Source organism: Drosophila busckii, chromosome 2R (assembly GCF_011750605.1).
Source record: "Drosophila busckii strain San Diego stock center, stock number 13000-0081.31 chromosome 2R, ASM1175060v1, whole genome shotgun sequence".
Classification (NCBI taxonomy): domain Eukaryota; kingdom Metazoa; phylum Arthropoda; class Insecta; order Diptera; family Drosophilidae; genus Drosophila; species Drosophila busckii.
The window spans coordinates 7,501,507-7,516,204 of NC_046605.1; the positions used below are offsets into that span (position 1 = coordinate 7,501,507).

Sequence of the window (14,698 nt, forward strand, 5' to 3'; positions counted from 1 at the left end):
AAGCAGACGACAGCGATATTTTTTAGAATCAAGATAAAATTCAATGATAACGGGCCCAACGGCAGAGTGAATATGTTTACGACGTGAGAGCTCGTGCCTCGTGTGTGCATCGGTGTGTGTGTGTGTGTGTATGTAAAGCTTAATGGGGAGAGTGAGAGCTTGAGCAGAGCAGAGCAAGCCAGGAAAAGCTTCGGACGCTCAGCCCAGCGGCTTGAGTTTCAATTTATTCAATTTACCGTTATGTGTATATAAACAACAGCAATTGATGACAGCAGCCGCAGCTACAACTGAACCAGCAACGACGACGGCGACGACGACAGCAACAGCTGAGCAATGCAGCGGCTCGTCGTCAACAACGCAGCTGTGGAGCAGCAATCGCAGTCGCAGTCGCGCCACATCCGCCGCCTCATCATCCTGGCTACACGAGCCGATCGTAAGTTTTTCTTTTTTGCACGCTCAGTCAGTTACTGCTGCGACGCCAACGCTGCTGCTGCTGCTGCTGTGCGATCCCACACACATACATACAAAGCTATCTGGAGTCAGCTGTAGCGTCTCACTGTCATTGTCGCGTTATGTGTGTGTGCGTGTGCATTTCGTAAAGCAAACAGTAAAAACTTCTTTGTCTCGCCATTGGTCATGTATCGTAATAATGCGGATAGTTCTTTTTGTTTCATCAATCGCTTAAATGGTGCCGCCGCCTTAAATGACGAACTGCAGCAGCCGGGCGAACATGAACCCACCTCGGCGTTGCTGGGCTACTGCAAACGTAAGGTACGTGTCAACGTGAAAACTAGCGGAAAGTAAATAATGCCAGTATTAGGGAAGTTTCTGCTACAGTGCGCGCTCGATAAAATGTTTCTATTTAAATATTACTTACAAATCTTTGCTAGCAAATGTACGAACTAATTTGTGTTTAATTTTTCCAACACTTGCTAAAATAAAATAATAAAAATTAAATTAAAATCAACATTAGAGAGCTACTTAAGAGCTTAATATTTATAGCTTGCGCTTTATTGTGTGCCTACTGTTTGTTTTTATTACATTTTTTAATCACACTTGCTTCGCACGATAAAATGTTTATCTTTTATGTAAAACTAGCAAGGTTTGAACAATTAAAAAACAAAATAAAAAAATAACATGCTGTAAGCAACATAAAAAAAGAAATTAAAATGTAAAAAAAATAAATATTAATCACACTTGCTTAGCTCGATTATTACATCTTTTAATAGTATTTACATATTTAAAAAACAAAAATAGTAAAAAAAAAATAATAATCTAAAGGCTTAGCAATTAAATATATTTAAAAAAAATTAAATTTGTCTATAAAATAAATAAGCAATTTAATTTTTATAGATTGTTACCAGACTTTATCGACTGCTTGAGGTTTATTGTTATTATATTTTTTTAATCACTCTAACTTCGGTATTTCCCCAGTTTTTGCGCCCATATGTAGCCATACTAACTGTAGTTGGTCTCAATCCCATTTCCACGGACATGAGCAATGTACGCGCCTGCTGCAGCTATGTCCAGGCTCTAATGGTGCTCTGTGTGCTACTCCTAGGCTATGTGCTGCGCTATATGTGCGGCTATCGGTGCGTATGAGTTGCCTAGCAAATAATAAACACATTAAACAGCAGATTAATACTTTTAGTGGCGATCGTGGATTTACCAGTTATCGTGATATACATCCAACGAAGAATGGCTCAGATGTTTGTGGTGCTGCAAGTGCTGCAACGGTTAGCAACACCATTGGTGAGCTGCTCTTTGGCTATGTGGTGCCCAGCGTGCTCAATTTGCTGAGCTTTGTTTCCGCCGTGCTGGTCTGCAAGGTAATTGAGCATGAGCAGCTGCAGAATCTCATCGAGCGCGTCTTTCTGCTGTCCGCCAAGCCGAAGCGACTGTGCCGCATGCTTTGGCTTTATCTGGGCGTGGCTTTGACGCTATTCGTGCTGCTCTTTGGCTATGCCTGCTGTGTGGTTATTATGCAGCCGGCACAGATCATTAAGGTTGCCTGGCTGGCCGAAGTGCTGCGCGACTGGGAGCTGTCCATGCGCATTGCTTTGCTCTGCACAATTTTGCTGCAGGATCTGGTGGAGATTATTGTACTTAGCAGCTACTATATTGAGTGCTACTTGCTGCGCGTGCATTTGGAAACGCTGTCGCACAAGCTGCTGATGCACTCCATCGATTCGCTGGACTGGATGCGTGAGATACTCGAGTTTCGCAAGCTGCTGGAGCGGCTTAATCAGCATGTCTCGGTGCCTGTTTGTTTTTTGATTGTTATGAATCTGTCGTATGCCTTTGCCGGCTTGATTTATCTTTTCAAAGACTTCGACTTTCATTATTGTGCCTTGAAGCTGGTGCTGCTTAACATAGCCAATGTCATGCTGTGGTTGTTCTTGGGTCTGCTGCCCTTTTTTATTGCCGGCTCCGTAACGCGCGTTTGCCAGAATGCACAGGCCAATGGACATCAGATACGTGTGCGTCCTTTTGTCTATCACAATACGTCCGCTGAGGATCTCAATTCGACGCTGCTGTTCGCCTCTTCGCTGGACATGTCCGCCAAGCTGTTCCGCATGCCCATTCAGTCGAACTATCTATGCTTTGCCATACTTGTGGTCACCATTGTGGTGCTCACCCTGGGCATGTGCCTCAATCTCAGCGCATTGGGCAAGTTCTAGTGGCATTACTTAAATAGCTTTAAAAGTATTTGATTTAGTTTTCTTTTATTTACAATTCTTGGCTTGATTTGTGTTTTAGCTAAGCTGTTTAGTTATAGATCTGTGTGTGTATTGTGAACCTATTTGTGTGTTTATGTTTATGCTACAGTTAATTGTTTAATAATTAATACCAAATTAAATAGCAGTTGTTGCTTTCGTTTTGGAATCGCTTTTGTTTCATTTGTTTATAATTTAACTACTTAAATTCAGTTCAGTTACAGTTTTGTTTTTTTTTTTCCTGTTCCTAGCAGCTGCAAACCATTACTCCCAATTACAATTTACATTTCTTGAAAAATAATACCAATTAAATATATGCTTAGACAACAACAAAATTAAATGTGCTAACAATGCAGTTCAATTATTAAATTTATAAAAATGACAAACAGCTTTAGCTGCCCTAAGACTTTTTGCTTACCCACGTTTAACTAAGGTTTGCAGCTTATATAGACGACTAACATAATACGGAGCAGTGCTTAAAGATCAATTAAAGCGCTCTGACTAAGTATGCACTTTGGTTCTCTTTGAAGGAAACATTCTCTTGCCACAGTCTCTCACCAGCCCAGCCAAGGCGGATGGTTGATTTTGGATGGCGGGGTGAAGGTCAGGTTCACAGGTATGTTGATTAGAGCGTGCACACGCTTAAGTCGTTGCAATGTGCTGCGTATAATCAGGCCATTGCGTCCCAATAGAAAGCCGGCAGGTATCTGTGCATCGCGGTTTGACTTGTCGTGTATCATCTCGATGTAGTGCTCAAACTCCGGCGAATTGGAGTTGTACTCAGTGATGATGGCGCCAATTGCGCCGGCGGCTTCGGCATGCAACGTTTTCGTAAGAAACGAGCACTCACTGCAAATGCCAAATGACAAATCTGATAAGAAATATCTTTGGCCACGCTTCACGTCTGCTTACCCTCTGTCCATGAGCGCAATGCTGCCGAGCATCTCACGACCATTGCGCAATTTCTGGCAAGCGCCTGGTGGATCGGCTAACACTAGTGGCACACTCTCTAGCTTCTGGTTGAACGAGACACCAAAGTCTTTTGCCGGTCTCAGTCGATAGGTGTATTCAAGATCTTGCGGCGAGATGATTTCAAAGAACACGTCACCTGCGATTATATCCTGTGTGGTCACGGGCATGTGAATTGTAGCGGTTGCTGTGCATTGGCTCAGTGTTATGGCAATTACTACCAAAGCAATAAACATTTTGGGCACATAACTAGCGCATAGTAATTGTTGTTCAAAACAAGTAAAATCGCATTGCAATATTAGCTTACGCTCTGCGAAATGCCAACTTAATGCAAAATTGCAAAGTGGCAAGGCGGTTACAGAATGTGTGGCAACACTCTGATTGGCAAACAGTGGTGCGAATACGCGCAAAGCATAGATAAACATAAATGGACTTTGAACGGTAATAAAATTTGAGAGAGTGAGAGAGAGGCAATAAAAATAGAACGCATGATTAACAGACAGGTTTTACTGTAGCCGAATTTTTGACACCAGTGTGTTTTGTGCTTTCTACGTTTGAACAAGTGTGCGACTAGCCATATGCTACTGCAATTTACCTACGTATAAAGCTTTAATTACGTAATTGTAATGAAATTGGCCTTGTATATATATATTTTTATACGCATGCATATTTCAAATCATAACCAACAAATTTGACAATTTGAATTATGTGGCCGATTGGAACTGTCTTGTACCAATGTGCTCCGCGTGGAGCATGCAGTGAGGCATTTTTAGCTATTGCTTGCAAATCAACTCTGCGTGTGAACGCTGGGGTGACTGTTCAACGCCGGTTTGTACTCGATACTTGAAATTCTTTCGATACCATTGTACTAGTTTTATGCGGTAGCCATTTTAATTTTTTGGCGTCGAGAAAACTACGGCGAACGAGTTTCGCATATCCTGTAGTTTTGCTAAGCTGCATTTAACGCAAGTCAGCGGTAGCTCGTGCAGCTGTTAAGCTCGTGTGTGTGTTGCGGAGATCAAGAAACGTGTGGGTAACCAGTTTTGTGGATCACTAATTAACCCAAGTACAGTACAATATCATGTCTGCCACGTGCTACAAGTGCAGCCGGCCGGGCCACTTTGCCCGGGACTGCAGTCTCGGCGGAGGTCCAGGAGGCGGCGGCGGTATGCGTGATGGCGGCGGTGGTGGAGGCGGTGGCGGTGGCATGCGCCGCAATCGTGAGAAGTGCTACAAATGCAACCAATTTGGGCATTTTGCACGCGCCTGCCCCGAGGAGGCAGAGCGTTGCTATCGCTGCAACGGCGTTGGCCACATCTCTAAGGACTGTACTCAGGCTGACAATCCCACTTGCTACAAGTGCAACAAGCCCGGTCATTGGGTCCGCAACTGCCCAGAGGCTGTGAACGAGCGTGGCTCGGGGGGACCCGCTAATGTCTCATGCTACAAGTGCAACCGCACCGGACACATCTCGAAGAACTGCCCGGAGACGTCAAAGACTTGCTATGGCTGTGGCAAGAGCGGTCATCTGAGACGCGAGTGCGATGAGAAGGGAGGTCGGAACTAGGCGATGTCCATGAAGAAAAATCAACGAAAAAAATGTTTTGTCTAAAATAAATATGAAATATGAAAACAGAAAAAAATTATACAAAATAATGAAAAAAATCAATTGCCAGCCAATAATAACAACAACAACAAGAACAGCAAATGTCAAGCATGCATGATGAAGAAGCGACAAAATCCGCAATAAAGAAGAAAACCAAGTCAAGATCAACAGAGAAAGACACACATACACATGCAGACAAATACAACCCCCCTCACTCACACACACATACAAACACATACACTTACATCCCATACACAAACCATCATCTAAGGCAGCAAACTCATCTCTAATTCCGAAGCTCTGAGCCTGCAGTCATAGTAGAGAACAAGCAACAACAACAACAAGAACAACAGCAACCAGGGAGCTAGGCATAGAAGCATAGGCAGCAACAATAATTCAGCTGAACAGACGACAACAACAAATAATACAACATTTTATGATTATTATTACCTATTATTATTGCTGCAAACGTGTTTGAATTTACTAATAACTATAACGAATGGAAAACAACAACATGAAAACTATATAAGAATATATAAATTACCTTAAAGAAAAAATAAGAAAAGAAGATATATAAATATATACTATATCCTATTGGGAGTTCCAACACGCAAAACAGAAGCAAGAACAACAACAACACCACCACAACAACAACGAGCAGATTGATAGAGAGCGAGCGAGCTGGAGTAAGCGGTACAGAGATGGTAAAAGAGAAGAGAGAGACGCGTTACTTCACAAAGCTGCGGCCGGCGAGCTTTTGCACTTCACCTATCATCAACACAAAAGCAAGATCTCTAGCGGATTAAGCATGAGAGGATGAGGAGTTAGACAGACAGACGAAACTCAATTGTAAGGCGAACTATGAAGATGATGAGAAAAAAATGAAATTCAAATATCACTGTGATTGTTTTTTAATTGTAAATTAAAATGCTGGAGCTGCTGATTTGAGACAAAAGAAATAATAATAATAACCCCCCAACAAAAAATACCACTCCGAGTTTTATTTTTTTTCCCCCTTTTTTGTCTATCTTTTTGCGCACTTTTATTTTTGGCTCTCTTTGTCTGCTTAGCGCAGCTCTCACACGCACGCACGCCTGCTCAACCAGTTTGGTTTCCAGTTGTGTGCTCTGCCTCAGAGCCGGCAAATGCAGCAGCAGCTGCTGCTCTGCTCCCCTACCCTCTGCGCTCTCTGCTCCAACACTCCGGTTTCTGCGCAAGCGAAACACATGGCGCGGCAGCTGATAGTCAGGCCTGTTCTGCTTGCGCTCGCTCCACTGCTCTCTATCTCCGCCGGTGTGTGCACAGCACATAAAGCAAAAATTCGCTGCCCATTGTTTATGGCCTATGTATATGTATACATACATATGTATATATGTACATGAGCATGTGTGCGTGTTTCTGTGCCGCTTTCTTTGCCTTGGTTCCTTATGCTTGTGCACACATTACCTACAAATACACACGTGTGTGTGCTGCTTCTTTGGCCAAAGTACAGTCGTCGCCATTCGCTGGTGAAAACTTGCAAGCGACACACGAATACATGCAAACTTAAACACGTACATGTGAGTGTGTGTGTGTGTGCTGGCTGGGTATGGAGGCTACAACATGACTGCTGTTGCTGCTGCTGTTGCACTTGGCAACAAGTTTCGCTTGCGTCTGGGCTGCAATGCGCAACGCGTTCTCCTCTGATTGAGGGTCAAGGTCAGGCGAGCAATCGCATCAGCTGCTGCGCATGTGCGACGACGCCGCCAACTTAAAGCAGTTTGCCTGGCAAAAAAAAAGATACATATTCGCCAAAGTGAAGACTATAAATCGAAGTAGCTCTGCTGGTGGCACTTGTGTGTTGCAAGCTGGTTTTTTTTATATACTTATAGATACATTTAAAAGTATCTGCATGTGTATGCAGCAGTATAGCTTTAGCTGCAGATGTTGGTATAGGGTTACCAAGCTTAAGTTAGCAGTATTAAATTATTAAAAAAAATAATGACATATTTCAATATACTTTGAATCTTTTACATATGTATATTATCTTTATTATATTATTATTATTATTGATAATGCAATGAATTTAAGCTACAAGTACATACATAATTTAATTTTTTTTTGGTTAGGTATTACAATTGTTGGGAAAACCTGTTTTTTGTATAGCACTTAACTTTAGCCTTTAATATCATTTAGTTGAAGAATTTATTTTTAATGCAGAACTATAACAGAATCACAAACAAAATATACTATTTATTATCGTATCAATTACTAAATATATATATCAGTTACAATTTAAACTAAAACATGAGTTTAATTTGTGCCCCAAACAGTAATTGAAGCAATAAAATAGTTAAATCTGCTAAATTTGTAGCTGTGCACTACTTATCCAACTTGCTGCGAGTTTTGGCCTGGTTAGTGGCGCCTAACGCCTGAGATTTATCCGACTTGCGGCTGCTGTTGCTGCGCGGCAAGGTGGTGCAGCTAGCAGACATCGATTTGTCCTGCAATATAAAGCCAAAGTAACAAGGTTTTAGTACAACATATATATTAAATATAATTATTGCTAGAACATGCTGCAAAACATAGTTGGTTAGTAGGCAGTCGTGGTATTAGTCAGGAGAGCAGACAAGCGTAGCGTTGCATGAGCTGGGAGCGGGCAGAGCTGTGTGGTTGGAGCTTACATCAAATGGGCGTCTCTTTGGCGGCAGTTGTGGGCAGCTGCTCATCCTTGCTGCTACTGCTGCCGCGCCGCACATTATCTTTGAAGCTTTTGAATAGTTGGCCTATACCTGATGACCTGCTGCGCTCCGTTTGTTGTGCACTGCGCTCTGGTGTGCGTCTTTCCTTTTTAGGTGGCAGCGGTGGCGGCGGCGCTGGTCCTTTGCTATGCTGCGCCTTGGGACGCGGCAGAGGCATCTCTGGCTGCAGCTGTGCGCGAAAGCTGTGCTGAATATCCTCCAGCGTGGCCAGCAGCTGACGCGGCGAAACTGGTCGTGCAGCTGGTCGAGTTTCGGTCATTACCAATAGAAAAGGATCCATAGTTGCAGTTAATGCATTAAAATCAGCTTTCTCCTCTAGCTCTTGCTCTTTAGCTGCAGCTGCTTGCTCTTCAATTTGCTCTGCCTTGGGCGCATCCTCGGTAGCAGCTTCTTCTACGTGCTCTTCCTTAAGCGTCAGCTCTGTGCTTGCTGTTGTTAGTGCCTCCTTAAATGAGTCTTCATTGTCGCTAAGCTGCTCCACTTTTTGCTCTGGCTCTAGACTAGAGTCCTTGCTTGCCAGCGCTTCATAGAAAGTCTGCTCTTCATCCTCATCATCATCATCGAATTCATTGTCATCGTTGCTGTCCAGCTGCTCCTGCTCGCTTTCATCAATTTTAAGCGGCATTTGTTGCCTTAACATTTCCGCTCTGCACGCTTGAAAATAACGCTCATTTTCCAAATATACCTCAGCACGCATATCTTCCAATAATTGCTAATATCAAATTATTTTAAATATTGCTTTCTGTAGATTTTAAAGCTAAGCCGAGCTGTTCTTATTTATGCTTATCATTTCAACTATTATAGATCCAATAAGATTTTTTTCTTAAGAATCAATCTAATATATTTTTAAAAATATATATCAAAAGATTAATGCTTAAGACTAGTGGATATAACTAAAGGTTATAGTAGAACTGTTCTCTAGTTAACTAAGGAAGAATATAATATAACTTTGACAATAAAAAACACTAGACAAATATATGAAATTACATTAGATATGAATGGGCTGAACATAAAATAAATTTTAAAAAATTTAGAATAACGCTTATTAATTTAAAGAGATCTTTTAAGTATAAAAATATAAAAATTTGTTGCATAGTGTTATTTGAGGCAATGATAATGCAAACAAAAATGATTTAACATTATCTCAAGCGCTAATATTTGCGCATAGCACAGTATAAAGTGCTTACTAGCGATCTAGCAAGTGAGCTTAAATTTAATAAGACCTTAGCATACGATAGTTTGTCTTTTATAGCATATCGAACAGCTCGGCTTAGCTACAGCTACTTGAACAGTTATGGATTGATTGATAGCTATACCAACCTCGCTGCGTTTGGACTTGACGCGCGCCTTGGAAGCATTTGTCATGGATGAGGTGCGACTGAGGCCGACACCAACGTTGCCCAGCGGCGCACTAACCGGCTCCGCGCTCGAATAGCCAGAGCTGATGTCATCCGTGCTGCGTATATTGTAGCTGTGTGAATAGAGAGCAGCGTATTAGATAAGCTATATACGGAAATAAAGCCAGAACTCACTTGAAATCACCAGACTGCTTGCCGGCGCCAGCGACATCAACTTCCGTAAAGTACATGCCAGTGGAATGGCGTGTGCCGCTGGCGGAGCGTCCCACGGGCGTCTGATGGCGTTGGCGCATTAAGCGCGTGGGCTGTGGACGCAACATGACTGTGCTGCTGGCCATAACCTCGTCCAGCTCGTCCTGGGTGCGATGCATATCGGGCTCGCTGAGATCGCTGAGGCTGTAGCTGCGCTTGATGGTCTGCACCAAGTTGCCACCGCCCTTGGGGAAATCAAAAGATTTGTTCAAGCTCGATAAGCACTTGTAAATTTTTAATTAAATGTAATTACAACTAGGCACATGAATAAATAATATATACGTAAGTGTTTATAAAAAAATATTGTATAAAAAATATGTTTGTATTAATAACTAATAGTGGCGTTGATAATGACATGACGCATTTGTGATTAAGTGAGTGTAATTGTTATTCGCTTGGTTTAGCTAGCGCTGAGTATCAATATGGAACTATGTATGGCTCGTTGCAGTGCGCAGCTCCTAATCCGCCTCCACGTCCACATCGGGTGTGGCCTCGCGCAGCCCCCGACGCGGCTTACGGCTCACAGCCGCTGGCAGCGACTCAACTTCATGGTTTCTGGAGCTGCCGCGTGTGCTACGCTTAGTCGTCAGACGCTCAACTCCAGCAGCGCGCACATTTCTGGTCTTGCGCACAGGTAAATCTCGCAAACGTGCTGCGCCTGCATCAACTGCTCCCTCGTCCAGCTCAGTGATGATCATGCGCTGCTGGTCCGTAAAGCTCTCCAGCACAGTCAGCGAACTGGAACGTGGCAGCAGCAAATCGCTAGCGTCCAGCATATCACGGCTTCCGGACAGATTATTCGCCGACTGCGAGCCCTGCAGGCCGCGCACCTCAGTCGCCGACGACGAGGCCATTTGTATGGTCTGTTTGGGCGTTTAATGGGTTGACAGCCGTGGCCGGAGCAGCGTGACGCGGGGATTAGTTTTAGTAGTGTCAGGCAGGCAATTGAAGGCAGGCAGCGCGTTGTGCAGTTGTGTGCAATTCGTTTTAATTGATTTTTGTTTGTTTGTAAGTCAAAAATGCAAAGAAACGTGAGAGTGAGAAAGAAATTAAAAGGGAAAAGAAAACGTTAATTCAAATTAGGCAACAAAACAGAAACACTTAAGCTTAAAATTAAACAAATGTATGGCAATTAAATGGCATGATATATAAACATATGCATTAAATATATATAAAGCTTTGTTTGTCTACAGATTTGCAAATATGATATGAAAACCTGAATTTTAGATTTAAATTTATGGCAAGAAAGTTTGTGCAAATAACTAAGATTTTAAAACTAAACAAAAGGCATTACTTATTCATTATTGATTATGCTCTAGCTTAATATGCTCTCTCTATTATATAAATTATGTAAAATATTTAATTTAAAAAAATGTAGTTTATTATTGTTATAATAAAATAACAATAATTCGTATTTTAAATTCATTTGGGAGCGTCTACTGTAGCAAGATTGTTGCTATAGCTCTAAACAAGGGAACAAAGAGGGCAGTGACTACACACACAACCACACACACACACATATAGCAATGATTCAGTAACGAGTGGTTAGCGCATGCCAATCCCTTAGTCTATTAATATGTACCATATATACCTAGAAGCGCAGATATATATACATATATATTTTTACATGAATAAACCGCAATTGATTTGTATGTATATGTTAATTGACTGTAAATCTGATAGCTTCGGCATATTATTGAATGCATATAGTGTTTGGCATGCCAAAAGAAATTGAGGAAAGAAATTGACCTAATTGATAACTTGACCTGAGCATATGACATATGACTACACTCAATTAGACTGCAAAGCTTATGAACACTGCAACTTTTAAAATGCATTTACTTGACTTAATTTATTTACTTCTAAGTACTTTGTTTACACACGCTTGAGTTATACATCTGTCTAGACTTCAAGCGATTTGTTTGTTTTCGATATTGGGTCAACACTAGACTATACAAAAGATTGCTTCAATTTTTATTACAATTCGTTTCAGCTACATGGCATTTTATCGGCTAATTCTATAATACGCTGCACACAGTAATGAATTTTTCATTTAAAAAATACAAACAAAATTACAAACTACAAACAATGAGCATGATATTTTAGTTTAAGTTAATGAAAACAATAAAATGAGAGGCGCAGTTGACACGCGGCAGCTGCTCAAGATGTGTACAGAGATGCTGAGATGAGTATAGATGCTGTTGTTGTTAATGATGAGATTGAGCAACGCGAGCTGGTCAGCTAGAGAGCGAGCGTAGAACATTGCGCAAAAAATGTTTATATATATATTTGTACAACTATAGCGTATATAGTTGATACATATACATAAAAATGTGAAGGCGTGGCGTGAGAGGCGGCTTGGCTGGCTGGCTGTGGCTGCTCATTTTATGCAACGACGCTGCTGGCAAATATTTAGTTGTTGTTTTTTTTTTCAGTTGCGATTGATAAATTGTGCCAAATGTATGTGCATGTGTGTGTGTGTGTGTTATGTATGTGTTGTGCGTTTAGTTGTTGTTCTGCTTGTAGATTTAGTTACCTTTATGGCCGTCTGCATGATGACATTTGTGGCATAATTTACACCCTTGGAGCCAAGTTGCAACACAGCTGAATAGCCGCGTTCGCGTGCCTGATTCAAATACTCATCGATTTCCTAAAACAAACAGCGAGAGATTTATATTTATATACAGCTAAATATTGAAAAGAGCGCACACACCTGTTCCCGACGTGTTAGCATCGGATGCACAAACTTGCGATAGAGCGTGGAACTGCCTTTGGTGGCTGGCGATAGCAGCCACAGGACAATAACCACTTTGATCTCATAGTAAAATGGAAACCAAGCCAAAAATATGTCCGTAAATGTTTCGATGCAAGTGAAAAAAGCAAACACAATCCAGTACATCATCCATTTTACCTAACAAATATAATATAGTTAACTTTTGCTTTTGGCATATTCGATATACTTACATATTCCTTGACGTTCTTTGTGCGCACCGCCTTGTAGGAGGCATAGGCCGGATAGAGTGTACCGAAAAATAATCTGAAAGCGGGAAACAATAAAGTCTGTGCACAGCTGCGTGGCGCTATAAATATCATGATCAGCGAGCAGATGCAGGCCGTATTGAAGGATAAACATGGCAGCGGCAAGCGCTGCAGCAGCTCAAGCAAACGACCCAGCGCATTCAGATTCTGTACTACATTGGTGCTGGCTACTGGCGGCGGCACCGCTTGCTCCACAATGAAACCAGCGCTTGTTTCATAGTCATAATCCGTATAGTCGCTGCTCAAGGAATTGAGCGAGTCATGCGTATAGATGGGATTGAGTGATTCATGTGGATAGATAAACTTGTTGTAGACGGGCACGAATTGAGCTTGTGCCTGCGCTTGTGCCAACTGCTGCTCCTCCAGCGAATAGCTGCGAGCGTAAATGGGCAACGCTGCTGCCTGTTGGCGCAGGCGTTTTAGATTAACTGGATGCTGCGGCTGATAGAGCAACTGCTCCTGCAGATAACTGTGCCGGCTCATGGCCGAAGCATAGCGCTATTCTCCTAGCTGCTCTAGCGACTAACAAAGACTATTTTTCAATATCTAATGCTGCGCCGATCTATGCCAGAGCAGCAGCTCCAGCTATAAATAGACTGCCGAAACCGTTCGAGAGTTCTAATGCAATTGAAAATCTTACGCTCACTCTCTTTGCTGCTCTCTGCTGAGCGCTTGCTATTATTAAAATCACATGCAGCAAACGAAATTTACATGGAGTTTTGCGACAAGTGTTTACATTGGCATATTTCATAGACTCCATATACATATATATAGAAAAACTGCGGCAAGGCAAGTGCGTCAACCTCGACGCGCACACACTGATGCCATATTTGGTGCCTGTTCAATTGGCTTTGACGTTGCACACACACACACACAGGCGTAACGGTAACTCTGCTCGCTGATTAATAAAATCCCAAACAATTAACCAAAGCTCAAGAAATCTCAAGCGTAACGCCCACACAATTAGGAAACAGAATCAAAAAACATACAAATTTTTCAGTTAACCACACAACGAGGCCACAAAAACTGGTAAAAATAAAAGAGTTGGCTCACTCATATCATTTTGGGGGTCAGCAACAACAACAACGACGAAAGTGAGCGTGTATGTGTGTTGCTAGCCGCATATGAGTTACACTGCTCTTTGTCGAAAATTGTGTCTTTGGGGACTCCACTTAAAAAAATAATTATTTTCACACGCAAGTTTGCGCATCTCTTTTAAAAGTCTCAATTTTTTCTGCCAGTGTATATTAAATTCGTCTTGTATATGCGCTACCACATTCTTTTGTTCTATGTCTCATACTCACATTATAAGTCGTGAAATTAAACTGCTGATCATATTGATGGCTTTGTGCGTCCTTTGTTATGCTTCGTTGCCGCCACTTGGCTGTTAATTGGTGTCATATAAAAACAAAATTCAATTAGAACTGTACGCAAATGTAATTAGAATCGTGCGCTTTTCACAGTTATAACTGTATGGATATGTAACTCACCTTGTTTTCGTCTTGCACAACCAACCACTTTTATTATGTGCGTTCTATTTTTGCTTACTTAGCTTATAGTAACAAAACGTTTGAAAATATAAACAAAATTTGACTCTATTTTTTCAAGTTGTGCTTTGTTATTTCGTTGTGTTTCATATGTGATGACAACAACAACAACTACTACAACAACAGCCAGAGCAACTAGCAACGCAGTAGCACCTTGTTGGCACAGCACAGCTTTAATTAATTGCCTCAGTAAATTCAACTACATTTTTTGTCTGGATGCACGAGTTTTTTGCACTTTTTCAGCTTGCATTGCGCGCGCGAACAACGCTTTTGTTAAACAAATTCGCAGACAGAGATAGAAAAACAACAACACAGCTGGCGATAGCTGTGTGTGTATAACTCGATAACAAAACAAAGCGATAACAAACAGATGCTTACGGCATTGCCAACACATAATTTTTATAAAAATCGAATTATTGGCGCGTGCATGCATAAATTCAAATTTGGTAATGCCATTGATGACACTTAA

General features: G+C 41.7%; 4 protein-coding genes across 11 annotated transcripts; 2 read left to right on the plus strand and 2 right to left on the minus strand.

Moving 5' to 3' along the window:
• The first annotated feature begins 443 nt into the window (after positions 1-443).
• Positions 444-2,886, plus strand: LOC108597363. Its single transcript, XM_017983887.2, has 3 exons — positions 444-771; positions 1,435-1,592; positions 1,652-2,886. Exons 1-3 carry the CDS (start codon positions 637-639, stop codon positions 2,679-2,681), a joined length of 1,323 nt encoding a protein of 440 aa, XP_017839376.1. The 5' UTR covers positions 444-636; the 3' UTR covers positions 2,682-2,886.
• Positions 2,712-3,999, minus strand: LOC108597364 (PRADC1-like protein). The gene is made up of 2 exons (XM_017983888.2): positions 3,630-3,999; positions 2,712-3,566 (listed from the first exon to the last, which is right to left on the minus strand). Exons 1-2 carry the CDS (start codon positions 3,920-3,922, stop codon positions 3,272-3,274), a joined length of 588 nt encoding a protein of 195 aa, XP_017839377.1. The 5' UTR covers positions 3,923-3,999; the 3' UTR covers positions 2,712-3,271.
• Positions 4,000-4,545: 546 nt separating this feature from the next.
• On the plus strand, positions 4,546-5,702 carry LOC108595090 (CCHC-type zinc finger protein CG3800). Its single transcript, XM_017980242.2, has one exon. It carries the CDS (start codon positions 4,768-4,770, stop codon positions 5,251-5,253), a length of 486 nt encoding a protein of 161 aa, XP_017835731.1. The 5' UTR covers positions 4,546-4,767; the 3' UTR covers positions 5,254-5,702.
• Positions 5,703-7,536: 1,834 nt separating this feature from the next.
• On the minus strand, positions 7,537-14,544 carry LOC108597154 (receptor expression-enhancing protein 1). 8 transcript variants are annotated; one of them, XM_017983556.2, is made up of 9 exons: positions 14,173-14,544; positions 13,987-14,066; positions 12,608-12,680; positions 12,357-12,554; positions 12,180-12,293; positions 9,566-9,828; positions 9,354-9,504; positions 7,956-8,745; positions 7,684-7,775 (listed from the first exon to the last, which is right to left on the minus strand). In XM_017983556.2, the coding sequence occupies exons 2-8, from the start codon at positions 14,016-14,018 to the stop codon at positions 7,957-7,959; spliced, it is 1,620 nt and encodes a 539-aa protein (XP_017839045.1). In that variant the 5' UTR covers positions 14,019-14,066; positions 14,173-14,544; the 3' UTR covers positions 7,684-7,775; position 7,956. The 8 variants fall into 8 exon arrangements, with proteins under 8 accessions (XP_017839047.1, XP_017839049.1, XP_017839045.1 ...); XM_017983557.2 differs by having other exon boundaries at positions 13,987-14,106; XM_017983560.2 differs by lacking the exon at positions 7,956-8,745 and having other exon boundaries at positions 7,544-7,775; positions 14,173-14,539.
• Positions 14,545-14,698: the final 154 nt, after the last annotated feature.